General features: G+C 41.6%; 1 protein-coding gene across 2 annotated transcripts in view; it reads left to right on the forward strand.

Moving 5' to 3' along the window:
• Positions 1 to 26999, forward strand: part of LOC105983199 (protoheme IX farnesyltransferase, mitochondrial) — a 122779-nt gene that overhangs the window by 76796 nt on the left and 18984 nt on the right. For both annotated transcript variants that reach the window (XM_013013032.1, XM_013013033.1), the window contains one exon: positions 10817 to 10887. In XM_013013032.1, coding sequence (XP_012868486.1) covers positions 10817 to 10887 — 71 coding nt within the window. The remainder of the gene's footprint in view (positions 1 to 10816; positions 10888 to 26999) is intronic.

Below are 26999 nucleotides of genomic sequence, written 5' to 3' on the forward strand. Positions count from 1 at the left end.
AAAGCTGATGTCTCCTAGTAACTAAAGCATTTCCCTTGTCTGCTGTGTAAGAGCTGGTATGCAAAGATAGAATGTAATTTCAGGACAGATGTATGATTGTGCAAGGTGCATTTTTCCCCACTCCCTCACTCCGCCTGTCTGTTTCCCCTTCTTTCCTGGCTGTTGTATAGACTCGGGCTTCTGCCGCTGATTAGAGCAACAGGTGCCAGGAATGCCACAGCACACTGACCATGTGCCCCGTGCACATGTGGAGATAGGGTGTCACTCCAGGTTTGGGGAAGGGAGAACCCAATTGAAATACACCCTTGCACCTTCGCTTTATGGTTCCAAACTTCACCATGTTGGGGAGTTCTCAGATGGCTTAATGATTTCTCTGGCTTTCTCCCCGACCCCATCTTGACCAGATGTATATATTTCAGCAGCATTTGAACCTGTGTAGATTTGCAGTTTTATTGCTCAACATGTGCTGTAACTTTTTTTTAATGATGGCAGTTAAGTCCTTTGTAGTATTTTAGAGAACGAATTCAAAGATAAGCTTGTTCTACGTGTTATTTTATCTTGTTACTGTTAGAAAGCATGCCTATTTTGTGTTAGATTTGCAGAGTGCCAGATTCTATCAATTCTATAGCCTCATAGTTGATATTAGGTGTATGAGGTTAGGATGACGTGAGGAAAATTGTGGTAATTTTTTAAGCCTTTGAAAGTTGAAAGGTGCTTTTGTTGTTTTTTTAGTTGTGAGACTATTGTCTGTTCTTGTAACCTTTGGTAGGTTTTAATGCACTTATTTGTTGTTTTTTTCAAAACTGGCCTTTCAGAATTAGCTGTTTTTTAAGATAGATTTTTTTTTCCCCAGAAGAGAATTATAGCCCTCAGCAGCTGTTGGAATAGAAATTCCTCTGACCTTTTTTGGAGACTATAGACAGTCCTTAACTTCTGTAGACACCCCCTGCTGACTCAACCTAATAACTGAGATGTGGGTTTCTGTGCTTCTGGATAGCAGGAAAGACCACGTTCCTCCCTTCTGAAACTGAATACACCGAATAATACTGTTGGAGTTTGGGGAAAGGTTGAGATGGAGCAGAATTGAGCACATGTAAGTGTAGCTGGACTACTCCGGCTAGAAGACACAGGCTAAACATCCTGAAGGGATAATTTTGGACCAGGTGTCCTGGCAGGTGAGGGAGGGGACAGAATCTAGGCTAGGAGGTTTAGGAGAGAAGAGGTTGCATGCACAGGTAGCAATGAAGGCAGGAAGAGGAGGAGAGCCCTGTCAGAGGGTGTCAGTATTCAGTGACTTGGAGGTTTTTGAGAGGAGTCACATTAGAAATCCTCCTGTGGTCAGTGGCAGATGGATTTGGAAAGAGATGAAGCAAGATTGCCAGAATGGTAAGAGTGCATTCAAAGTTGGCCATTGTGCACTTAGGACAGCGGACCCCCACTCTTGTTGTGAAGCTTTCCCAGTGTAACCGACACCCAGCCACCGGCTCAGAAAGCAGAATCTGAGCCGCCCATCACAGATTAGGGCTGCACTGAGGCCCTCTAAGCAAGGGTAGAAAATATGAAGAGCTGACCTTGTTCAAAAGCTTACAGGTTGCACAAAGAACTGACAAGAGCCAAAGAGGGGAAAAGGGAGAGAGCTCTCCAAGCCCCGTGGATGATGGGCAGTTGCTGCTAAAATGTAACAAGATGGGGCTTGCCTCTGAACGTGGGGCACTTGACCATTGGGTGAAAAATGGCAGGGGAAGATCAAAAGTGTAGGCAGGGAAGTGGTCAGGAGGCTTTGGTAATCTAGGAAAATTTAAGCTGGCTGAGCTAAGGCATGGCACTGAGGGTGGGGAAGTGGTCTTATCTGGGAAATATTTGGGATGAACAATATTTAACTCTTTCTGGACAGGTTAAATTGGTTAAGGTTCCACTGATGTTGATTTTATATTAGATTGGATTAGTAATTCTTTTATTTTGTTATCTTAAAGAAGGATTTAAGATTTTGTATCATGTAAATTTTTTTTGGGCTGTGGAGCCCTCCAACTTTGTGCCGCATTCCCCTGCCTCAGACTCCTAATGAGATTACAGAGGTGCACCACCAGGACCTACTTAGAATTTTTTTTTTATTCCTTTTTTGTTCCCTTAGGTAGAAAATCCTTGATCTTCATAGACAATTGAAAAAATGCAAAAAGATAAAGAATAATGGATCACCCTAGCTCTCACTAGTCAGAAAGAAACAAGTTTTGTAAATATTTTGATTCCTTCCCATCTTTTTGCAGAAAAGTGTTTACAGTTGTCTCCTCTCCCCACCCCACCCCTTCCCCTATCTCTGTTGAAGCTGGGCAAAACCAGTGTGACTTTCTTACTTTTTTAAAACCCGTATACAATGTGATGCTTTGCCTCTAATAACTGCCAGGTGACCTTTTTAAGGCCTTTTAGTTTTACTTTAAGAATGAAGCCTTAAGATAATGAGAGACAGCTTAAGTACCAGAGAAGAGCGTTGCACCAGTAGCCTGTGGGCAAAAAGCCACTTGTGATGAATGCCAGGGGCACACACATAGGCCATGTCCATGCCTCATGGGGGGAAAAATCAATGGGGAATGAGGCTTTCCTAATTTGTTTATTCTAGGGAAAGCAATAGAACATTGGAAACAAGGAAAGAGTGATGGCTTCTTGCTTATCTGAAGCTTCAAGTAGTGGTGTATGGAATCCTGCTGGATAAGGTGCCTCTCCCTGTGCTGTATTTTGTCTTTTTTTTAAGCATGCCTTTTAACTTGCTCTGAGATTGATTGAGGTGTTATCTCGCACCTTGGAGGCTGTGAGCCGTATTGGAATGACAAACACTTGTTGACAGCTTTGAGAAGATGGATGGAGAAAGAACCCAAACTCAAAACCCTCAAGATCCGTGTGCTTGCCTTTCTATTCTTCTTTAGAATGTTGACCTTATTTAATACCAGTGAAGAAAAGGTTGTACTTCTTTTTATCAAATTTGGTGTTTTCTAAACCTGTCTCCCAGACATCTCTAGAATAAATACATCTTCTTTTTGCAAAGAATATAATTAATCATCATAGGAGTAGGAAACTTATCAGGGAAAAATTATGTTTCTGCCCACTTTTTTGTATAAATGTCATTTTAGCCCATAAAGTTCAATAGTACCGTTAATGTATATATTGTCTGTTAGAAAAATTATTATGTTTAGTCTCTAAGCATCAACTATTGATAGTAACTATGCATTAATATAAAATGATGGCATAATAGAAAAGCACGGGCTTTATAAAATACCTCTAATGACACTTACTTACTAGTATGATGAAGCCCAGTGTCGTCATGTAACTTTGAAGAGAAAAATGATCCACCTATTATTTATTGTGTTACAAAGGACTGTTAATTGATTCCCAGAGATGATCGTAAGTACTTACTTTGGTAATATTGTCTAATATCATCTAGATACAAATGGTATTCTTCATCCTGTAGGCAAGTTACTTTGTTGGTGTCATGTGTGGAGTGGAAAGCATTGGGGTGTTAGCTTTGCAGATGTGCCTGCCTAACATCTTCCCACTTTCTTCTAGAAATAGTGGAATTTTTTTCTTTCCCATGTAGAAAACAGCACATGACTCAAGTGGAATACTATGTGGTTGTGTCTGTCCACCAACACCCTCCCATGCTCAGGCTTTCTCTTAGGCCCATCAAAAAATATTCTTTGTGTTCATGTTGCAGGAGGATGGAAGGCAGGGACGCAAGGGTCACCTGTCTGCTTCCCAGAGAGAGCATGCATACAGCAATGAACCAAGCTGCTTTGGGGGAACAGGGCCAGTGAGGGTGACATCTTTTGAAAATGTGCTTCTAGTTATTCCCCAAAGTGGACGCAGCCCAGTGTTCAAGATAATGAAGCCCCATTTACATCAGTTAACACTGTACTGCGTTTCTGCCATTGAGCTGACATGGCAGGGTTGCAGGAGCGCAGGAGATGGGAAGGCACCTTTGACTGATGGAGAAGGAAAGAGGGTAGTGAACCTGAGTGAGAAAGGACAAGCTTAAAATGAAAACAGTCCAAAGGATTGGTGGATTTTTATAAAGAGAAGATATAGAGAAAACCCTCTTTTAAGAATTCATCCCATGCAGAAACTAAGTTGTTTGTTGAGGGGAAAGGGCAAAGTGTTCTTTATTTCTGTGTGATCCATTCACTGCTCTTATGTTTGAAATGTCTACAGTCTTCTTGTATTAGTATGTCACAGATACAAGGTAAAGACTCATGGAGGATTGACTTAAACTAGAAAGGAATAGGAAGAGCCCTACAGGTATCCTGGCCCATGGACTTCATGTTGGCTCTCTCTGCCATTTTCCCTGTGTCTCATTCCATGGTCCCCAACATCTAGAAGGAAGAAGAATGTGTTTTCCTGGGCACTGGTGGGTATATCTCAGAGAAAGACTCTCCAGATGGTCCAGTTGGAGCAGATACTCAGTGAAGCAATCATTGTATCCAGGGGCAGGTAAGGAACTGGAATGATGACATAGACACCAAGACTGCACAGAGCCTCCTCCTACCTAGAATGGCTGTTGTAGCACAAGAGTGGCCCCCTGACCACACTGCTCACGACAGCATATTGCTTCCAACATTCTTTGAACTAATGTGGGCCCAGTGGTCCTTCATGTATTTCACCCGTAAATTCAGCTATTCAATTAAAAAATTTTTAAAGTAAGCAAAGTAGTACACACCTGTAATTCCAGCACTAGGGAGTCTGAGGCAGGAAGATTATGTATTGAAGACCAGCCTGAATGACATACTGAGTCCCTGACTCAAAATTTAAAAAAACCAAAAGCATGAAACAGTGATTGTGTCGGTACTGAATGTGTTGCATTTCTTTTTCTTGCCATCATTCCCTAAGCCACCACCTTTGACATTTCCATGTCATTTATAGTGTATGAGGTATTATAAGTAACTTAGTGGTGATTTCAAGTGCATGTGGGAGGATGTCTTGCATTATACCAGTTACTTTATCATTTAACATAAGGAACTTGAGCATGTGCAGACTTCGTTATGTGCCCACAGGGAATCCTGGAGCCAGCTCCCCCTCGGATACCAAGGGGCAGAACAATATGCTCTAAGACTTGGCATTGCAACCTTTGTCTTTTATTTTCAATGTAATTTGTAAGGAAGGTACTTGGCTGCTTCAGAACCAGTTAGAGGATACTGAACTGGTAGCATAGGAAGAAAATTATTAGCAGGAGTGGGGAATGTGAGCAAAGCCCGCTATATAAGATCTGAAGTGTGTAAATTTCTCATCTAAATTGACTGCTTTCTGTTTTGGAAATGTGGTTTAAATATCTAATCTAAAGCAGTAGAGCTAACAGACATTCTCAAAAATGCATAAGAAAGAATCAACTAGCGTAATGAGTTCTGATCCCTTGCTATTTGCTGGATTGCTGGGCCCTCATTGAAGGCGAACCATAAGTCTTGGTTAGCATGGCATTTCTGCTCAGATGTTGCTTGTTTTGATAAATATAAGCATTCATGGGGAGCCTAAAGAGGCTGCCAATTCTGGCATCATAGAGTTCTGCTTCTACATTCTAGACCTCAGCTGCTGTCTTTGGATGGCTTACTTTCCAGTACTGTAGAAAAGACAGTATCTTTTTTTTTTTTTGTCAGTTGTGGGGCTTGAACTTGGCTTGGGTGCTGTCCCTGCGCTCTTCAGCTCAAGGTTGAGTGCTCTACTGCTTAAGCTACAGCGCCACTTCTGGTTTTTTGGTGGTTTATTGGAGAGAAGAGCTTCACGGACTTTCCTGCCTGGGCTGGCTTTGAACCGTGATCCTCAGATCTCAGCCTCCTGAGTAGCTAGGATTACAGGCGTGAGCTACCAGCACCTGGCAAGACAATATCTTATTTAGATTAAATGACTGGTTAGAATTCTTGAATTAGGAGCACACATGTGTGCCTGCATGCTCACACACAGGCAGACACAGTCACACACATATATACACTCTGTAGAACTCTCACGATGTAGTTATTTATCTACAATGTTCTATATTATACTAGCTAACACCTTATAAGCATTTCTATAACTTGATTTGTGATTGGAATTTTTATTAGTCCTGTGAAATGAAATTAATGGCCCATACTATAAAGGAAAGATCATTCCACATACTATCCATTGTGCTTGACAATTAGGAAAGGGGAGGAATGTGAACATAGAGGATAGAATTAGAATTTTTTTTTCATGATTCTGGACTTAACTCCATCTCAAGCTTACTAGGCAAACTCTCCACCACTTAAGCAGTGCCTCCAGCATTAGGAGAGAACCTTTTAACTACTAGACCTGTAGCAGCTTATTTGGTATAGAATATAGACTATCAGAAAAAGAATTTTTAACACTTCAAATTATATATCACTTGTACCTGAATATAATGCAGTCTGCAGGTATACATATTATATAGTATATATATATATATATACATATAATATATACTATATATATCATATTATGTTATATACAATATAGTACATATAGCATCATATATTATGTATTATATAGAATATATAATGTGTATAGTATATATTATATATACCATAACATATATTATATATACTATATAATATAGCATATATTATATATGCAATATATACTATATAGTGTATATATTATAACATAATATAAAATATATAATATATATGATTTAATATAATATTATGTGCAATAACATGAGTGCTTACACTGATGATTCATTTAAAAAATAAAAAAATGATTGGTCGAAAGCCTATTTGCATGTAATAGTAGTAAGATTTGTAAGAATAAATTGGTATATAGTATGAATATATTACAAAGCTCACTACTTTTAATTTGGCCCTGTTGAAAATAGACACTTATAACCCTATATAAATCAGGGTTTGATTACAATGTGGGAGCCACTGTGAATGGTATAAGGCATGTATTATAGGGATTTGACCCTGTGTGATCCTAGGACTTAAGCTATTGATTTTAGACTGTTCCTCCTGTATCTGGTGCTGGGCTTGGTAAAAGCAGAGCTGTCAATGAGAAAGTGAAGAAGAGCAGGAGCAATCTGGAATCTTTGAACACCAACTTGGCCACATGGCTGTCATAAAACCTACAAGCCTTGGATTTGGTGATGTGCTCTGCAGAAGAGCTGGTGTACTTTGCCAAGGAGCAGCACACAAACTTTGCCCAGTATCATGAGAAGCTGCAAGAACTTGGGGATCGGCTACAGTCCAAGGGGAGCTAGCCAGAGTTGTAAGCTACATGAAGCCAACGGTGTGCCCCAGCTGAGCCTTAACTGCAATAATACTTGACATCAGCCCAACTTGCCAAGCATAAACATGGCTATCCCTTCTTGGTGCCCTTCTGCATCTCATATAGGCTTATCTATGGCTCTCTAGCCTATAACTATGCAGAAGGGAAATTCTGGGCAGTGTAGCTCCAGGATAACTATATTGACATACCAGAAAGCCATTGAAGTCTTTAGGCATACTTACAGATAGTCAAGAACAGCCTAGCACTGGTGGCTCATGCTCATAGTAAAAGTAACAAAATATTGTTATGTTAAATATGACAAAACTATCCCTATTACAACCAAAGGAAAAGCATTCATCTATCCCCAAGAAATACATTATTCACCTATAAAGGTCCTAGTATTGTATATTTTAACTATTAAGATATGATACTAAATATGGTAAGTCATACTTTACCTTAAATGGGATGAGGATGGTGAGAAGAATAAAAAGTTGGGTTTATTAATGGTGCACGCACTTGGGAGACAGCAACAGCAGGATTGCAAATTCAAAACCAGAGTTCAAGGTCAGTCCAGCCACAACCTGACCCAATGTATGGCACACAGTAAGTGCTAAGAAATTAAATTAGCTGTTTTACTCAAAGAGGCACATTGGGAGAGAATAGGTCAGAAACCCTACTAAGTACTCTGTCCCAGTCAAGGGAAGACTGGTATTTGAATAGAAAATGGATTTATCCTATAGGAACACATATGCAGACCCTGTATCCGTATGCAGACCCAGGTTTGCAATGCATGTGTTTAGATAGCGAATTAGGGAGACAAGCTGAATTTCCATTGGTGTGGGACTGGATTTGCAGTATATCCATCAAGTGATAAAAACCAGCAGCTGCCAGAGTTGTCTGTAAACAGAGCAAGTCAAAAGACCACCTCAGAAGGCTCAAGGCCACCTCCCTTCCCGAGTCCTTTCACATAGCTGACACAGTGAGGCTCCACAGCATTTCACTCTTTTAAAAATGTGTTTTTATTGACATGCATTGATTGTACATAGTGGTAGGGTCCGTGACATAGGTACATGTCATGCACTGATCAAGCCAGGGTGATTACTACCTTTTGTTTCTTTGTGTTTGGAGTTTTCCTGTTCCTCATGGGGATATAATATGTCACTGTGACTTATAGTCATTCCCTGTGCTGGGAACACCAGAACTTATTCGTTCTATCCATTATCCATTCCTCTCCCCACCCCTGCCCCCGCCCTCCTCCTCATTCTTCCCAGCCTGGTATAATCTCTCTTCCAAATTGACTTTTTTAGCTTCATATATGATAAAGAACATGCAGTATTTATCCTTCTTGGCTTGTTTCATCCAAAGTTTAGGTTGGGTTTCTAGGTACAGAAGCACCCAGGAAGCGCTGAATATAGTCCTGTGCACACTTCCTCTCACCGCATATGAAAATGCCTTAGGCCAGCCTTCGTCCACCCATCACAAATGTAACCACTGCGGGAAGGGTGTCTGTTAGGCCTGTTGTTCCACATCATGTTGGGAGGAGTGGCAGTTAGAGTGGTAGTTATTGTTGGTATGTGGTTTTCTTTTAAAAGCTGGGAATCCCTGATCCTAGGCCATTGACTACCAAGTAGCAAAGACTGGGACCACTAAAAACTGTGGCAAAGAATCGTCCATGCATAACTTCCAGGGCATTGTAGATGGATGAATGTGGTTGCCTGGAAAAAATGAGAATCACAGAAAAAGCATTTTAGTTAAAGGTGTTTAACTAAAACTTAAGGTTATTAAAATGTTAAAATAAAATAAAACAAGAAAATCTTGGAACCTAGCCTAAGGGGAAAGGAAATTAATGGAATACAGATAACTTCTAAGGATAAATTCAAAGTTTCTCAAATGTTTAAGAATAAAGATTTCTTTGACTTTTAACATTTACTTATTAGTAGATAGTGCTGTTAATAAAAGTAAAGTGAAGTAGGGTATTACTTCACTAATTTGTAGACTATGTTTTTTTATCAGTAGTGTTTTTCTAACCTGTATGAAAGTCACATTGAGTACAATGTGATATACACAGAGCTATATGAGTTCTGCTCACATAAATAAGACTCACTTAAATATACTCAGACCAGACATTTCTGAAATCAGATAAGCATGTTTTTCTTGAAAGAAGATTTCATGGTCAAATAAGTTTGGGAAACACTGGCAAAACAACGTTAATTAGATTTCTTCACATTGATATTTGTCAGAGCCCTTATCTCACTAATGTGGTTTGACCATTAGTCATTCTGGGAACAACTCCAAGGATTATTAGGGAACATGGCTGGGAGTCTACTTGGTTAAACTTTCCATTGAATTATTACTTCTTCTACTGATTTGCCTCAAGCCCATTTAGTCTCAGATTTTCTCTGCTAACTTAATCAGATTGTGGATTATTCCTTATACCAAAAAAAAAAAAAAAAGGTGGCGAGAAAGAGTCACAAACAATCCAGGCAGCTTATTCTTGTAATACTTAGGAGGCTGAGAACTGAGGGTAGCAGTTCAAAGCTAGCCTGAGCAAGAAAATCTGTGGAATTCTTATTTCCAGTTAACCAATGTAAAGCCAGAGCGGAGCTATGGCTCAAGTGGTAAAACGCCAGCCTTGCGTGAAAAAAGTTAAGGGACAGTACCCAGAACCTGAGTTCACGCCCTAGTGTTGGCACATACAAAAAATAAAAAGGGTTATTGAGAGTGACTTTAAGAACATATTGTAGGGCTGGGAAGGTGGCTCAGTGGTAGAGCGCTTGCCTTGCATGCTTGAGGCCCTGGGTTCGATTCCTCAGCACCACATAAGCAAAAAGAAAAAAGCCAGAAGTGGCACTGTGGCTCAAGTAGTAGAACGCTAGCTTTGAGCTGAAGAGCTAAGGGACAGCGCCCACACCCAGAGTTCAGACCCACGACTAGACCCCCCCAAAAAAAGAACATATTGTACAAGTGGTTAAGACTTTGAAAGGGACTTTTGAGGTGCCTGTAGGGTTTTTCTTTTAGTAGGTCAACAAAAGGGATTGTGCTTCATTGTGTAGGTGGGCACAGGCATCTGGAATGGTCCCAGAGAAGGTCGCTCTGACCATGGGTTGGCACTTCAGGTATAAACTCATTGTCCTCAGCAGAGGGGAGTGCTTGCACTTTGATTCCAGTCCCTGTTGCCCTTGCCCCTGACTTCCGAAGCCCATTGGTGGGGGAATGATTCATGGACTGTGGGGTGTGTGAGCATCTGAAATCATTTACACTCAGCACTACTACTACTTTGAATCATGGCTTTGGAGATTCTGTTATTGAATAAGTGGTTTGATGTAGAAGGGGGAAAAATACATATTTCTGACAATGTACTTGGTTATTTAAACTTTGTCCCTCAAGCAGTGTCAAGATTTAATTACACTGTTGAAGATGACAGCCCTGGGCTTTGACTCAGTGGTACTGCACTTTGCTAGCAAGTGTAGGACTTGGGTTCCATCCCCAGACCACCAAAAAAAAGAAGAAAGATAATTACTATGAGAAGAGTTACTTACTATTTTATATCATAATCTTTTCTGTCCTTTTTCATTTTTTTTTACAGTTTTTTGAGGTGCCCTTTGACTCAAACATGAATAGGACAAAAAACAGACCTCTGGTTCGTGGACAGATCAGGTAAAAACATGGAAATAATTATTTTCCTCACTACAGAACCTTCATTTGCTTGCTCATCCTAAAGCATCTCCCAGACCTTCACTGTGAGCTGAGACTCGGTGGATGAGAACACCTTCCCAAAGGACAGATTGGCATAGCTGCACAGTGCTTTTCTCCTCTAGCCACAAACCAGGCAGCACATGGATAGACCTAAGATTTGCAGGATTGTGTGGGAATAACTCCTTTGTTACAGATTTATTTAATTCAGTTTCAAGACATGATCTGTGTTTCACTTGTAGTGGCCAAAGACAAGAACAGTGCATTAACTGTGATTTTCAGACCGACCCATCAGGGGATCCCAGAAGAAAGTTGTTTGGAAAGCTAATTCTTTCTGATAAACTGATAATGTTCTTATATGCAAGTAAAGCACTAACTCCCACCTCTCCTTCCCAAGTTCAATTAAGTCCAAGTAAAAGGCATATGAATATTTTAATATCACTAATGGTTAATAATTAAACATTTTGCTTCCTGGAGACCTCTAATTGAGCATTCTGAAATACTTTTTAAAATCTAATATATGTCACAGTTCCAGAAGAATTAAAAGAGGAAATATTTTATACTGACTCTTGAATTAGTAAACTTCTTTTTCATAGTTCTAGGCAGTGCCCTTATGAAGCCTAAATTATTAGGGTAACATTTGGAATCGAGTAATCACACATATTAAATCAAACAGTAAAGGAAAGAAATGTAGGTATGGTTGCATAGTCTGTGTTGTGATTTTATTAGCTACTTTTAGACATTTTTATAATAGTGCCGAAGATGAACTCTGAGCCCTGTGCTTGTCTGGTAAGCATATTTGACCCATGACTCCTGCCCTTTTCTGCTTTAGTTTTTTGTTTTTGTTTTTGTTTTCTTCAGATAGTATCTTATGCTTTTGCTTAGGCTGAACTCACACTGCAATTCTCTCTCAACTCTCTCACATAGTAGGAACTGCAGATACTACATCTATCTTGTTCTTTGAATAGGGGCTCACTAATTTTCTTTTTTTGGCCTAACTTGGTCTAGGACCATAATATTCCTGCTTCCCAAGTAGCTGGGATTACAGTTGTGAGCCACTACACCCAGCCATAGACATTCAGTTCTTATTGAATTTAAAGTGCTATTCCATTAGAAAGTACAGAAGAGCCAGAAGAAAATTTTTAACAACAAAGACATAAGGTTCACTGATGTTTTCCTTCATTTTGTGTAAACAACGCTCTGTGTTGTGTTGTTAGTTTAGAAACTATCTATGCATTTTTATTTAGGTAAAATTGTTTTTTGAAGGAAGAATGCAATCTTTATAATGGATCCCTAAAGTTAAAAGCAGTTCTTGCTGCTGGCCAAATCACAGGTAAGTTCATGATTTGCAAATTTCTGTCTAGTTCTTTTTCCTGTGAGATCTTGTCCACCTTTAGAGCCCAGGGAAGTGGAAGTGTGGGAAGGGGCCCAGTGATAGGAGGTACAGGATGGTCTCAGATACAGGAAGGCCTGACATTTCATTGACAGTACATCTTCCTCCTTTCCCCATATGTTCAAAGCAAAGTCCATCAGTATGCCTAGGACAGGGGTGGGGAACTTCAGGGCTGGGGAATGTTGAAATCATTGCTCTATGACTAGACAGACACACATGCTTCCTGTTGGCTGCTCACAGCCCATCTGCCTGTATTGATAATTTTGTGTTCTAATATCCAGATGGTGCTTGGCAAGGAACAGGTTTCCCAGGCCTGCTCCAGGATAAAGCACGTGGCCTTGACGGGCATAACTGGCAGAACTCCTTTGAGGGAGAATCTGGAGTACTATGCTTTAGCTTTGTTTGAGCCTGTAACTGTTTTCCTTTGAAAGATGTCCCAAACAGAGACCAAAAAAAGTTATGAGAATGATTCGAAATGGCCACTTTGGAGAGCAAATTGTGGACCTGAAAGAAATGCACACAAATGATGCTTGTTTGTTGGCTTGCTCACCTACTTGTGCCATGGATTGAACCCAGGGTCCTGTGCATACTAAACACACACTGTACCGCTAAGCTACCCTCAGCCCCTACACAAATTTATTTTTATAGCTAGAATATGGAATATATTAGGGTATAGAATGTATATGTAGTATAGAATGTATGCATATTAAGTAGAATTTGGACTATATTTGTATTGCTAGACTCTCCTTACATTGAGAAGCACCATTTTCAAACTAACAACTTGCTGTCTTGCCACTTCTTGTTTATAGTGGATCAGGGAACTATTACCTGCTTGCACAGGAAGGTACTTTATAAGTGGGCAGCCACCAGGCCTGGTAGGCAGTGGTGCAGACTTTACGCTCACACAGGCTTCTCAGCTTTAGCAGCTCTCCTGCTTCTGGTGGCTGTGGGCCATCTAAGTACAGATATAGGCAGTCTGCTCTGAACTCGTCTTCTTGGTGCCATCAGCTTTGAGATGACATGCCTCATTGGATCTAAACAGCTTCACAGACGGCAGTTACAACTAGGCATGGGAAATGTGGCTCCCTGTCATTCCTGACCAGCAGAGGTATAGCAGTATTAGAAAGAAATCCATTCAGACTTGTCCAGTAATGGCATCTGTTTCAGTCTCTGCAGGTAGACTGGTTTCTGTACATCCTAACAATGTAATAATACAAGCCAGCGAAAGTATATTATAGTAACGTTTTCAACCAACTGAAAAGTTTTTGAAAAACTTTACAGTGAATAAAATTCACTTCTAACCTGTTATTGTTTTCATGCTTAAGGAAAGACATTCATTGTTTGCGGGGGGGTTGTTTTTGTTTTTGGAGTACTGGAGGTTGAACTCAAGTCCTTGCACTTACTAGGTAGGTGCTCTACCACTTGAACTACATGTACAGCCATTTTTTTTAATTTTTAGTTATTGTTTTAGATAGAGTGTCATGATTTTGTCCAGGGCTGGCCTCAGATGGCGATCCTCTAACTTGTGTCTCCCCAGTAGCTGGGATGACAGATAAGTACAACATCAGCGAATTGATTGAGATGGGGTCTCATGAACTTTTTGCCGACACGGACTTGGACTTTGATCTTCCCAGTCTTCATCTCAAGTAGGTAGGCTTCCAGGCATGACCCACCATACATGGCCTTGTTTTTTATTTTATTTTACTTTATTTTTATTTTTTGTCAGTCATGGGGCTTGAACTCTGGGCCTGAGCACTGTCCCTCAGCTCTTCAGCTCAAGGTTAGCTCTCTGCCACTTGAGCTCCAGTGCCACTTCTGGTTTTCTGGTGGTTTATTGGAGATAAGAGTTTCATGGACTTTCTGCCCAGGCTGGCTTTGAACCACGATCCTTAGATCCTTCTGAGTAGCTAACATTACAGGCATGAACCACTGGCGCCTGACCTTGCTTTTTATTTTGAGGAATACGATGAATGCTGTGTGATCATGGAAACTCACCATCTTCCCTCATTGCCAAGTGTTTTGGTTTCCTTTTTTCTTCCTTTTCTTCCTATACTTCAAGTAAGAAGTATAGACTCTGAACACCTCATAGAACTGCCAAGGAAGAGAGTAGTTATGTTGCTTTTTTTACTTCCTCATTTTCTTCATTCCAGAAAAGATTCATGGTATCAGTGTATTAGAGAAATGAAAGACAGGGTTACAAAAAATAGATGATGAGATATAAGTGGTAAAATCGTAATAGATGATGAGATATAAGTGGTAAAATCGTAAGACAAACATCTCAAACCCACCAGTTAATAAACAAAGTTAATAAGCTAGAACTCTAAATTTTACTCTACTTCTGAGGTCACACATGCATCATCACGATCAGCATTACATGTGTCATTGAGACAGCCCCATGAGGGGCTGGCTAGTCGATTCCTGTAGGACTCACTTGAGGAAACTAAGGCTCCATGTGGTACCCATGAATTGCAGAACTGGAACTTCCCTGAGTTCCCGCTTCCCACAACAGACTCTAATAAGCACTCTTAATAGTTGGGCACTGTTGGCTCACACCTGTAATTCTAGCCTCTCAGGAGGCTGAGATCTGAGAATCACAGTTCTTTGAGTCCAAGAGACTCATCTCCAATTAAACCCCGCAGAAAACCACCTTTAGTGATAAAGCTCAGGGAAGCACCCAGGCCCTGAGTTCAAGCCCCACAACCAACAACAACAAAAATACCTTAGGGAGACCAAACCTATACCTCTTTGTTCTTAGTACATTAGAGAAGACCTGAGCGGAGTTAAGACAGTGTTATCAACAGCATTCACAGTGGAAAACAGACCACAGGTTGCTAAGATACACTTAAGTGCCAGCCAGAGAGAGAAGGAATACACAGCTCCCAGTACTTGTACCTTGTCTGACCTAGAAGCTAGGGGGAGGGGCGATCTCTGTTGCCCTGGGATGCATTACCAGCCATTCAGCTTGATCACAGGGTTAAACTGGCCCAGAGGAGAAGCTGGAAGTTATCATCTTTGGGTGTGTAAGAGGTAATGACTAGATGAGAGATAATGTGCTCTGATCCCATTGCAAAATGGGCTGAAGTCTAGTGGGTTTGCCCTTGACAGTCCACCTTTTTGCCTTGATCGCATCCTCTTTCACTTCCAGCTTCTCCAGTTGGGATGAGAGCTGGGTGCCACTCTATGTGAAATGAGTAATGGTGTGATTATGATGCTCACAGATGGCTTTATTTTCAAGGCTATTCTGTGCGCATTCCTGTCACTGATCTTGAGTGTATACTGTAATGCTATCACAATGGCATTCTCTTTAGACTTTTTCTTATAATCTGGAAAAAATAAAATCAACCAGCTTGTTTGGATGGTTCTTGCGAAAACTGCCACTGCTGTAAATGACTGCTGGGAGCAGGAAGTTGAGCTTGGGTTTTCCCCTTGGCACACATAAGAAACTCACATGGAAGGGTAGAGAAGGGAGCTAGACAAGTTCAGTCTGCAAATTCAAGGTCAGGCGCTTAAAGTCACAGCAGAGAAGTGAGGGTTGTTAGGAAGGCAGATTCCCCGTTAGCCAACTAACCGATGGGCTAGAAAATGTTAATTCACAATTTTCAAAAATCTTATTCTAGAGAGCATCTCACTTTGTCCTCAGGTAGTTCTTATCCAGTAATTTGGGGCTAGTAAAAAAAATGTTATCTAACTGGCTTTAAGCTTGGAAGTCATTTGATCCATCTTCCCCATTCAGCTTCCCCCATAAGTGTTTCCTCCTGTGTTAAATGGGGTCAGATCTCCTAAAGTAGTATCTCCCAGTGTTGCTGTGGCAATAGTCATTATAAGGTCTTGGGCCAAAAGTCACATAAATAAAATTACACTTGTTACAGGAGGAGTTTAAAATTCTAGGGAAATGTATTTGTTTGCAGAACTTTCACCTGTTTTCAAATGTATTTTAGTCCTTAACAGGCAATATCATTTGCAAAAAGAAATCCAAGTTACTTTCAAAGGAAGAAAAAGGAAACCAAAACACTTGGCAAAGAGGGAAGATGGTGAGTTTCCATGATCACAGTGAGCTCAGTGGGTAGAAAGCACAGCATATTGGGCAGGCTAGCAGTCCCTTCCTTCATGCTGTCATCTTTGGGGTGCTTCGTGGAGATTGTTGTCCACGTAGACAAATGTGCTCCTTGCTAAGGATTCAAGTACACAAAGACATGCTCTTCCCTTTGTAGAATCACAGGAAGGAGATGGTATGGTGAAGGACACTAAGTTATCCAAGGTACCCTCAGAAGAGGAGTGGTAACCAAACACACTTCTGTCTCTTGCAGGGTACCAAGTGTTTGCACACCTCATGTGTAATGTGCTAGATACAGTCATAAGTACTGGCCCCCGATGATGTATGAGTATGTGAGCACAAAGAGGAGTGTGAGCGCCGGGCGCTGGTGGCTCACGCCTGTAATCCTAGCTAGTCAGGAAGCTGAGATCTGAGGATCCACAGTTCAAAGCCAGCCCTGGCAGGAAAGACTGTGAGACTCCTATCTCCAATAAACCACCAGAAAACCAGAAGTGGCGCTGTAGCTCAAGTGGTAGAGCGCTCGCCTTGAGCTGAAGAGCTGAAGGACAGTGCCCAGGCCCAGAGTTCAAGCCCCACGACCAACAAAAAAAAAAATTAAAAAAAAAAAAGAGGAGTATGAGCACAAAATGTGACTTCCCAGAGGGAATGAGGTCTCAAGCATGAATAATAAGCCATTCTGCAGTTCATACTAAGCCTTCTTTCAGTTCCTTCTCCACTGTTGGTGCTTTCGCTGGATTCCCGTAGCCTCTTTCCCCATCTCACTCTCCTAAGCCCATACTTTTTGAAAATCTGTTGGCATGCCCTGCAGTCATCTCACAATCTATGTATCTCCAAATCTGTCCTTTTCTTCATATCTTAATTTATATTCCATAGCACCTGGAAGCTATTGTGGACTTCTCTGGTCCCCTTCATCTGACAATTCGACAAGCCCTGACACTGAACCAGCTCAATTTCCTTCATCCTGGGCCACTGCTGTCATTCAGAAGTGTGGCTTTACGTCCATGTGCAGTGGGAGGCAGAAGTGAGTTATAAGTTAAGGACTGCTATGGCTTAGGGTTAGGTTGAATGAATCCCTCAGCTGCCTGGGGAAATGGAACATGAACCAGGTCCTAGGAGAAAACAGACCTGCTGCAGGTCCCAGCGTGATAGATAGCTTGGACCACGGCAGCCCCTGGGGGAGTTGAAGTTCCAAGCCGATAGGTTGGGAACCGGGCGGTCATGGCCAAGCGGGAGTTGTTCTGCTATTGCTTCATTCAGAATTGAAGGCAGTAACTCCAACCTGGCCAAGGCGAATGAGTCTGCTTTGCAAGTCTCTCCCCACTCTTCTGTGGGCTGCTGGCCTCCTACAGACCAAGTCTGCCCATCCTGCCTTCCACCTCCACCCCGCTCCCTTTCCACCCTGCTGCCTCGTCCTTCTTCCACATCTTATGTTTGCTCTTAAGGGAGTATGTCTACCTTATCTCTGAATGGGATTCTAGCTTCTACTGTTTCCATGTGTCTCCACCCGTGTTAAATTCTGCAGTGCTTTGTGCAGCTCTCAGGTCATTCATTATGAGGCAGACAAGCCAAGGAGGCACCAGAGCAGAATCTGAAGTTGCAGCTTTGCCCTTGGGTCAGATCCTCCAACCACTCCCCACAAAAGTCATTACTGCCCAGTCAGGTGGCCACCCTTAACATTGTGGCAGAGAGCAGCAAAGCCCACAGGGAAACAAATAAGCCGCTTAGAATTCTCCAGCTCTCCTCCACCTCCAGTCTCCTAAAAGGCAATGGACTGAATGCCCAGCATTAATGGAGCCTTCCTTTTGTTCCTTCTTTTTATTTAGCTCAGTAACTCTCAAACTCTAGCAAGCACAGTCATTATTTCCCAGACTTGTATGGACATCAGCTTGCCTGTACTTTTATGGATGACCTCAGGGAATTTTGAAGGATAATTTGAGTATAATACATCCTCACTTCAGGGCTGACCTACATAAACCGAACAACAGCAGCTCCACTGTCTTTCTGAAGATGAAAACGTGTCTTCCTCAGCTCCAGCCTTGGTGCCGCCTGCCTGTCTTCCTCTGGGCTGCCTTTGTCTGGGTTGTTTCAGATAATAAGAAAGTGACATTTAATATAGGTAGTAAGTGAGGAATCATAAAATGATGGATTATTTTTTAAATACTCAATCACATAAAAATATTCTTCATGTGTAGAGCACAGAAATTTTCTGTAATTTTCCCCTTAGAATCAAAATCGTTACAGCTAAAATACAACTTCATGAGAATAAAACTTAGAAAAATTACAGTATTATTTGTTTCATTTTCCAAAGAAGAATGCAGGAATATGGTCCTTAAGTTTTTAATTATCTGTTGATTGCCTGTATAAATGCCAGTTCTGTCATGGTGGTACATGCTTATAAATTCAGCACTTGGGAGGCTAAGGCAGGAGGACCATGAGTTTGAGGCCGCCCTATATTACATAGCAAGACTGGCTCAGTAAGTAAGTGAGTAGATAAATAAAATACCAATTCCAGTACTGACAGTGTAGTTCTCGGTAGAAACGCATGCATGAGACCCACGGTTGCATACCCAGCAACAAGAGAAAATAGAAGCCAATTCCTTTATGTCTATAGTATCAATTATACTTAAGAAAAGAAAAAAGATTGTGGGGTCTGAGAAGGTGGGTCAGTGGTAGAGTGCTTGCCTTGCATGCATGAGGCCCTGAGTTCGATTCCTCAGCACCACATAAACAGAAAAAGCCGAAAGTGGCACTGTGGCTCAAGTGGTAGAGTGCTAGCCTTGAGCTGAAGAGCTGAGAGACAGCGCACAGGCCCAGAATTCAGGCCCCACTACCAGAAAAAAAAAAAAAAAAAAAGATTGTGTTATCATGTTGAGCAAAATGCTGCTATGCCTGTTTTAGTAGAAACGAAAGGTATCCTTGTGTTAAGATAACATGTCTATAAATTCTTCCTAAAACTTGCAGAGACACAAGAAGTTATTAGTTCTTTTGATCCTCTATTCTAGGGAACACAGTTGCCTTACAGTAATTGCAGGTGGTTAATAGAAACATCCTTTGCAGCTTCTATTTACCAAATAGAATTCCTGTGGAGACACTTGACCCCATGGCTTTCTGCTTTTACTTCAGCTCTGGGGCCGTTATGGTAGAATTATTTATCAGAGGCCTTAATTGCTTGGGGCCATGTGATGAATTGCAGTCCACTGTGCATCCCATCACTCAGAAAGCGTCCCAGATGCATGAAGATGGACCAGGGCGGCAGTGCGTTTGGCTAAAGAGCTCTTGCATCTGCACTGGAGGAAGTCTGGAGAGGGCTCATAATGGAGCCGTCTTAACCTCTGCTATCAGCTCCTCACCACAGAGTTACCCTGTTAACTTGGAGCCAAACAACCGCAGCTGTTCCCTAGGGCTGGCTGCATGGGAGTATGGCTGCATCTCAGGCAGACAGCTCTGCGGCTTCTGCTAGTCTGGCCACACAGGTTGGTGAGCTTGCTATAGGCAAAGTAAAGCAGTTGGATGCCTCCCACCTAACGAGGCTGGCCATCTCCTTGCAACAGTGGCCCAAAATGGGTAAGATGGTTGTGGTCGTTTTAAGGTAGTCATTCAGAAGGCTCAAAAGAAGATGGTGGTTAGGAGACTAGACCCAATATTTCTTCCTAAGATTTACCTGAGTTCTTCATAGGAGAGGACCAGGTACAGATGCCAGTGTCTGACACACATTTTGGGAAGGGTTGTTGGTCTTTGAGATCCCTTTAATCTGATGTTCTTCTGGGCTCTAGAGACCAGCTCTGCCCAGAGCCAGCAGCTGAGCTCAGATTCCCTGACGACTTCTTCCAGCATTGCTTCTCAACTGGATCCTTCCCTTCTGCCTTAGTATCTGGACAGTGGGGTCTTCTCTCCTACACAGTAGGCTCCTAAATGAGTCTTCATCCATACCCACCACTGTCTTCTTCTTCACTATTCATCCTACTTTTCTTGATACTCTGAGTATTGGCACTGCTCATCCTTCTTTCCCTTAAATCAACAATTGCCAAAATGGCAACCTCAGCCTTAGCCCTGTGGGAATCCCAGCTGGGTTCTCTGTCCAAGTTCACAGCTTTGGGAAAGAACATTTGATTGCCCAAAGCAAATCTGGAACCATCCTGGCTCCAGACCTGACAGTAAGGGAGGGGGGTGAGGGTCAATTCAGCACTAGCACTGAGGATGGGGCACCTAAAGCTGGCTGCCCCAGCCAGGACAGCTTGTGCCTGCTTGCTAGCTGTAATCCACTCCCACACGCAGAAGCCATACTTAAGTCAAATTCTTTCTGTGTATCCTACTCAGAATCTAACGTAGAGGTTCTTCCATTATAATGTGTACTGAGTCTTAGGCAGCAGACTTGGCTGTCCCTGCTTATCAGCTCTGTTCTCAGAGAGCATGGCATCCTTGAGTTGAGGTATAGTAGCTAAGTGGTAGTGTTTGTCTAGCGTGCTCAAGACTGTGTTCCATCCCCAGTACCAAAGGCAAACAAGTTGAAATTAGCCTAGTGCCAGTGGCTCACACCTGTAATCCTAACTACTCAAGAGGCTGAGATCTGAAGATTGCAGTTCAAAGCCCAGGCGGGAAAGTCCCTGAGACTCTTAACTCCAACTAACCACACAAAAGCCAGAAATAAAGCTGTGGTTTCAGTGGTAGAGTGCCAGCCTTGAGCAAAAGAAAAGCTAAGGGACAGCACCCAGGCCCTGAGTTCAAGCCCTGGTACTGGCAAAAAAAAAAGTTGAAATTTTGTTTTCTGTTCTCATTTTCAGACAGGACAGTGATGCAGACAGCTTTATCCTTGAGGTCCTTGTAACTTAAATGTCTAATATAACTTACAGTATTTTCTAACTGATAACTCATTTTTACCTGGTCTATTCTAACTAAAATTTATGTTTTCTTCTTCTTTTTTTTTGGTCGGTAGTGGGGCCTGAACTCTGGGCCTGGGTGCTGCCCCTCAGCTCTTTAGCTCAAGGCTAGCACTCTACCACTTGAGCCACAATGCCACTTCCGGCTTTTTCTGCTTATGTGGTGCTGAGGAATCGAACCCAGGGCCTCATGCATGCAAAGCAAGCACTCCACCACTGAGCCACCTTCCCATCCCCAAAATTTATCTTTTCTTAAGAACATAGAGGCCTAATGCTTCTCTTAAATGTTTTAGGATTTACTAATCCCCCTCCCCAACCCCAACCTTTTTTTTTTTTTGGAGAGGGGCAGTCCTGAGACTTGAACTCAGGGCCTGAACTTCTTTTGCTCAAGGCTAGTGCTCTACCACTTGAGCCATAGCACTACTTCCGAATTTTTCTGAGGAGTGTATTGGAGATAAGAGTCTCACAGACTTTCCTGCCGAGACTGGCTTCCGACCACCATCTTCAGAGCTCAGCCTCCTGAGATTATAGGCAAGAACCACTGGAACCCAGCTTCCCTGTTTAATTCAACTCATCAAGAACATAATGATCTCCTGAAATGTTTCCAGCACTGTTCCTTTTGTTTTTTTGTGGTATACAATGGCTTTATAATCTGGGGCGGGGGGGGGAGAGACAACCTAGACCTGGAACACTCCGCAGACTGGGAAGGGCAGCCCATAAATGTAAGTTGTTACAAACAAGAAGACTTGTCAGAGGCCAGAGGCAATGTGGGTTTGACAGTGAATGCTTCCTGCTGGAGAGCAGCCCAGCCTGCTTTCCTTCTTATTTTGAAAGACATCTGTAGTTTGATTGCATCTCTGTTGAATTTTCCATTTTTCTTGCTTGGTGATGCTGACAGGGAAGTAATACATGTCTGTGTTAGTTTTTTCCAACTTAATGGATCAGATTGGAGCTTCAGGTGCAGGCTATAAGCAGGAGAGAGTGCCCGATAAAGAGCAGAGGGAAAGGTTATTTAGAGAGGATAAATTAAAACACTTGGAATCGGGGGTCAGCCAATACCTGGTTTTAAAATGAAGGATGAAGATTGAGTTTTAGAAATGAAATGAATGGATTGTTTAGTTGGCATTATTAACTTAAAGAACAGGGTTTAGCTTAAGTATTATAGGGATTTGCAGGAGACATTTTTCAAATTTGCTGAAGGTTTTACCAGTAAGCACTTAAGCAAATGTAAACATTTGTGGGCTGCAGGGGAGCTGTGAATATTCCTCACCCTCCCTTACCCTGCCCCCCGGCGGCATGTACCTGGACCAGGCCTCAGTTCTGCACAGCTTCTAGGGCTTGTTATGATTAGTCTCTCGATGTGTATATATTGCTAATGTAATAAGAACATAAACATTTTATAAGTATAGAAATTTTTCTTTTTTTTTTAACATTAACCAGTGGTTTGAAGTGGCAGGAAGAACAAATAGGGTCTGAACCTAGTAACAGAGGTGTTAATGTAAAGAAGTTTATTCTTAAAGTGAAATCATTCAGTATTATGAACCATAGTATAAAGGGTCAATAGAAAGCCTTTGTACATATCATTAGAATCAACCACTGCCACGGGTGAATGAGAAGACTGCTAGATTCTTACACTCTTGTCTCCTAGTGATGTTCTTGAGTTGTGACCATTATTGAGAGCAATCTTACTTGTTGGGAAATTTTCCATTCTCGGGTTCCTTTTCTTAAACTATAGAAATATTTTGTTAGTGTGTAATAACTGAATGTAGTAAGAGCTTTCAATATAACATTTCTGTGTATTCATACTATGTACTTTTATCATATTAACCCATCAATTATTCCCTCATATGCTCCTCCCCTTCTTTTCTTTTTTTGCCTCCCTGTTAATCCCCCCTTTGCTTTCATAGCCCTGTCTTTTTCTTCCCTTCTAACATCCACGAATGAGGTAAACCATGATACTTGCCCTTGTAGGACTGGTTTGTTTTACTTAACGTGATGATCACTAGTTCCATCCACTTCTACCCATATGACATAATTCATGTCCCTTTTTATATCCAGAAAATATCCAGATGTTCTAGTACAACAGACACTTGGTAAATACTGGTCTGTGATTCCAAGGAGACTGTCTTTGGAGAAAAACAAACGTGTGCTGGGCCATGTTGGTGCACAGCAGCATTCTGCACACATGTGATTGTGCTCTCATATCCTCCCCATTTTCCACCGAATGCATGCTGCCTCCCCCGCCCCGTCCAGACCTGTCAGGTTTCCACACCTCTCAGGTGTTCAGCGAGGTACACTTCCTTTGCCTGGCTTATTGGGCACCTTTTGCTTCCACAGAGACATAGTTTTATAAAATTAAGGTCGGGGGAGGGAGGGAAGATAGACGCAGAATAAAAACAGCATGAGACCCCTGGGATCTTCTCATCACCAGAGCCCTGCAATGCACAGGCAGGAATTCAACATTTTTGTTTTTGAAATGTTTAATTTTCTAAATTGTTTTTTAACCATCCTTGGTCAAAACCTCATGCAATAATACATCCACAAATAAGGTGGACTTACGGGTACATACGCATTTGGACAGATAACTGTCTTTTCATAGTAACTTAGTTTATTCCTTTTTTTTTTTTTGTATCCACTGTAGGATTGTCACAGGAGCAAACAACTCTTAGTAATGATCTTGGTTCATTTAGCTTAGCATGCCTTTGTTCTGACGCCTCTCTTGTCAAATTGTATGATGTGAAGAGATTAGAGACATTGGTTGATGCTAAGAGCAGTCCTCTTAGGAGATGGTGGGGAGAGCACCATTTTAGGTACAATGACTACAGACTTAGGTAATGGAAGATAGAGCAGCAGATCTTGTTAGCATTAGAAGTGGGACAGACATAAAAACCAGCTATGTGGTGGGGGTAGGAAGATGTGAAGGTTCAAGGTAAATAGTCCTAGAGGAGTTTTGTCGTTGTTTGGGTTGCATGAGGTCACTGAGGGCCTTATGCTTGCTAGGAAACTCTTACCCTGAGCCACACCCCTGGCCCTTGTTTCTAATATCCATGCCAAGTCCTAGAAAAGTAAGAGCTGCCCATCACTAAGTTTGAAAAGAACCCTGGGGAGAGGAAGGGAAGGGAGCCAAGGAGCTGTCAGTTTAGAGCAGTCAGATAGACAACTTCCTTCCCAGAGGAGATCTTTCACCTAGACCCAAACAGCAGCCATAGACCCAGTCCTGAAGAGGCATTGTTGTTCGGCCTACCGCCTCTTTCTACTTTTCATTAGTTTTGCCAGTATAAAATTAGAAAGTGTTCACAATCAAACCCAGGTGTCTGGGCTCATCTTGTGGTATCTGCCGGCCAGAACTCGGAGTATCAGTTCCTACACCGCCCAATACTCCTTTTCTCTTTAATGTAGGCTTTAGTCCTTCCTTGCCAGTCTGGTCCCTCTAGATGGCTGTGTTTGCAGGCAGCCATACCCTGCGCCCAGGTAATCTCAAAACTGCAGGGGTGAGGAGTTTAATGTCCCAGCTTTGCTTTTTATAAGTTCTGTTTTATAAGGCTTTGCAAAAACTCTTTAAAATTCATTGACTCTATTTTGTGTAGGTGAACAAAGCTGCTTTTTTAATAGAATCTTATAAATTAAAAAGTGGGAGGAGGGTCAGAAAATTAAACCATCTGGTCCAACTAGGAAAAAGAAAAGTATGTGTCTCCTGTGTGGCAGCCCTGGTGTCTGGGAACAAGGATGAATGGGGGGAGGGGGGTTCAGTGGGTGGCCCTGGCCCTCAAGTGGTTTGAGAAATAGATTAAGAGATTGGCATATTGTACCGGAAACTGATTTTCATGGACAGAATAACTGGCTGGGAAGCTACTGTTCTCTGAAGTTCTAGTCTCTGTACAAATATCTTTTCCTTATTTTAAGCTGCACTCCAAGGTTAACAGTGGGGTGACGTTCATTTAGGGATTTCACCATACATTCTACTATCACATTTTATACAGCCACTCTTACCTTCCACCTAAGATTCTTTCAAAGAGTCAACTCAGATCTGTTTTGTTTTCTTCCTTGAGAAAAGGTTTTTAATGCACTACCAAAATCTCCCTATCCAGAGAATAATCACTAATAAATATCTACCAATGCTTGCAGCTTTTGCATTTCTCTTAAATGTGTAAATTTTTTCACTTTCTCTAGAAACAAATCTGCATCCTCATTTTCCCCAAATGCTGAATCACCACCAATCCTCAACTAGCTCACAGTATCTATAACCTGAGACTTGTTCCGGAATAGAAAACTCCAATTAAGATTCTGGGGAGACATTTCCCGAACAGTTATCTGTAGAAACATTCCCCCCAAAAGCCATTTTAAAGCTCAAGTGCGGGATATAGGCAGGAAATGAAAGTTAAATTGCCTTGGTTTGATTAAGATTTTGAGTTTTCTTTTGTTTTTGAAGAAAGGAAATTTTATTTTCTAATTTAAAAATCATTTATGCAAGAATTGAATGACCAAGAAGTATGAGATTCCTTTTTGTATAAACCAATTACCTGCAAAACTGCTTAACTATAAAGCTTTCTTGATTCAGTATAACATTTCATAGACCTCCTGACACATTACTGAAACAGAAAAGGCTTCATTTTTCCAGGAAGTTATTTAAAAGTCAGATAATTGAAATTACATTTATTAGGTGCAGTAAACAGACATCAAATTAAAGTCTGTCTTTCTCTTTGTTCCCCCTGTCTATAGAAAACCCTAGTGAATTTGATAGAGCTTCTAAAGGATTGTTTAGTAAATAAAGCAATGTTATGTTTTGGGGGGGAGGGATAGTTCATGGAAATGGGTTAATATATCCTCCACTCTTTGTCTATTAGTTTCTTTTCTATGGTGGCCTTGGGCAGGGAGAAGGGAACTAGAAAAATCCCATGCAGTGATGCCCCATGGAAAGATACTTATTGAAAATACCATTTCATTTTGTGTTTCTGTGTTGGAAGAATTCACCATTCACTGCTTATACGACTTGTTAGTATGCGTGAGTGAATGAATATAAAAGAATTTTTTTAGATCAATAAAATCACTGGCTCTTTTCTGTTCTCCCCTGTCAAACAGTGCTGTTTTCCTTGTTGGTGCATTTATTCTTTACTAGAGTTCCTAGGCAATTATTGAATGATATTATTGGAGTTTGGTGGGATATCACCCTGCCCCGTTCACATGCACCTCACATCTTTTCCATATCAATTCAGGTTGGCCAAAGCACTTAGGTGTCAGCCCCTCTGGCCTTCAACAAGGCTTCTGCAGAACCAGAGAGCCTTCAGAACATCAACCCCATAAGATCATCCTATAGCCAGGCACTAGTGACTAGCTAAAAGACTGAGATCTGAGGATCACAGTTGGCAGCCAGCCCAGGAAAAAGAGTCTGTGAAACTCCTTATCTCCAATTAACCAGCAGTGGCAGTGGAGCTGTGGCTCAAATGGTAGCTCTGGCTCAGCCTTGAGTGATAAAACAAAGGGAAAGGACCCAGGTCCTGAGTTCAAGCCTCAGTACCAGCACGCATGTGCACATGCACACCCACAGATCAGCCTGGGTTTTCCTGTTGCTAATTTACTTTTTTGTGATTTACTGTAATAAAATTAAATTCTTCATCAATTATAATTGAAAATAAAAATAGTTTTATATCCATAAGCATCTAGGCTTGAAAAAAACAAATCAGCAATGTAATTTATTGCAGGTTTACTCAACCCCTACCTCCAGCTTAATTTAAATGGATCCTCCCTGGTTCAG

Source organism: Dipodomys ordii, unplaced genomic scaffold, assembly GCF_000151885.1.
Source record: "Dipodomys ordii isolate 6190 unplaced genomic scaffold, Dord_2.0 Scaffold19, whole genome shotgun sequence".
Taxonomy (NCBI): Eukaryota; Metazoa; Chordata; class Mammalia; order Rodentia; family Heteromyidae; genus Dipodomys; species Dipodomys ordii.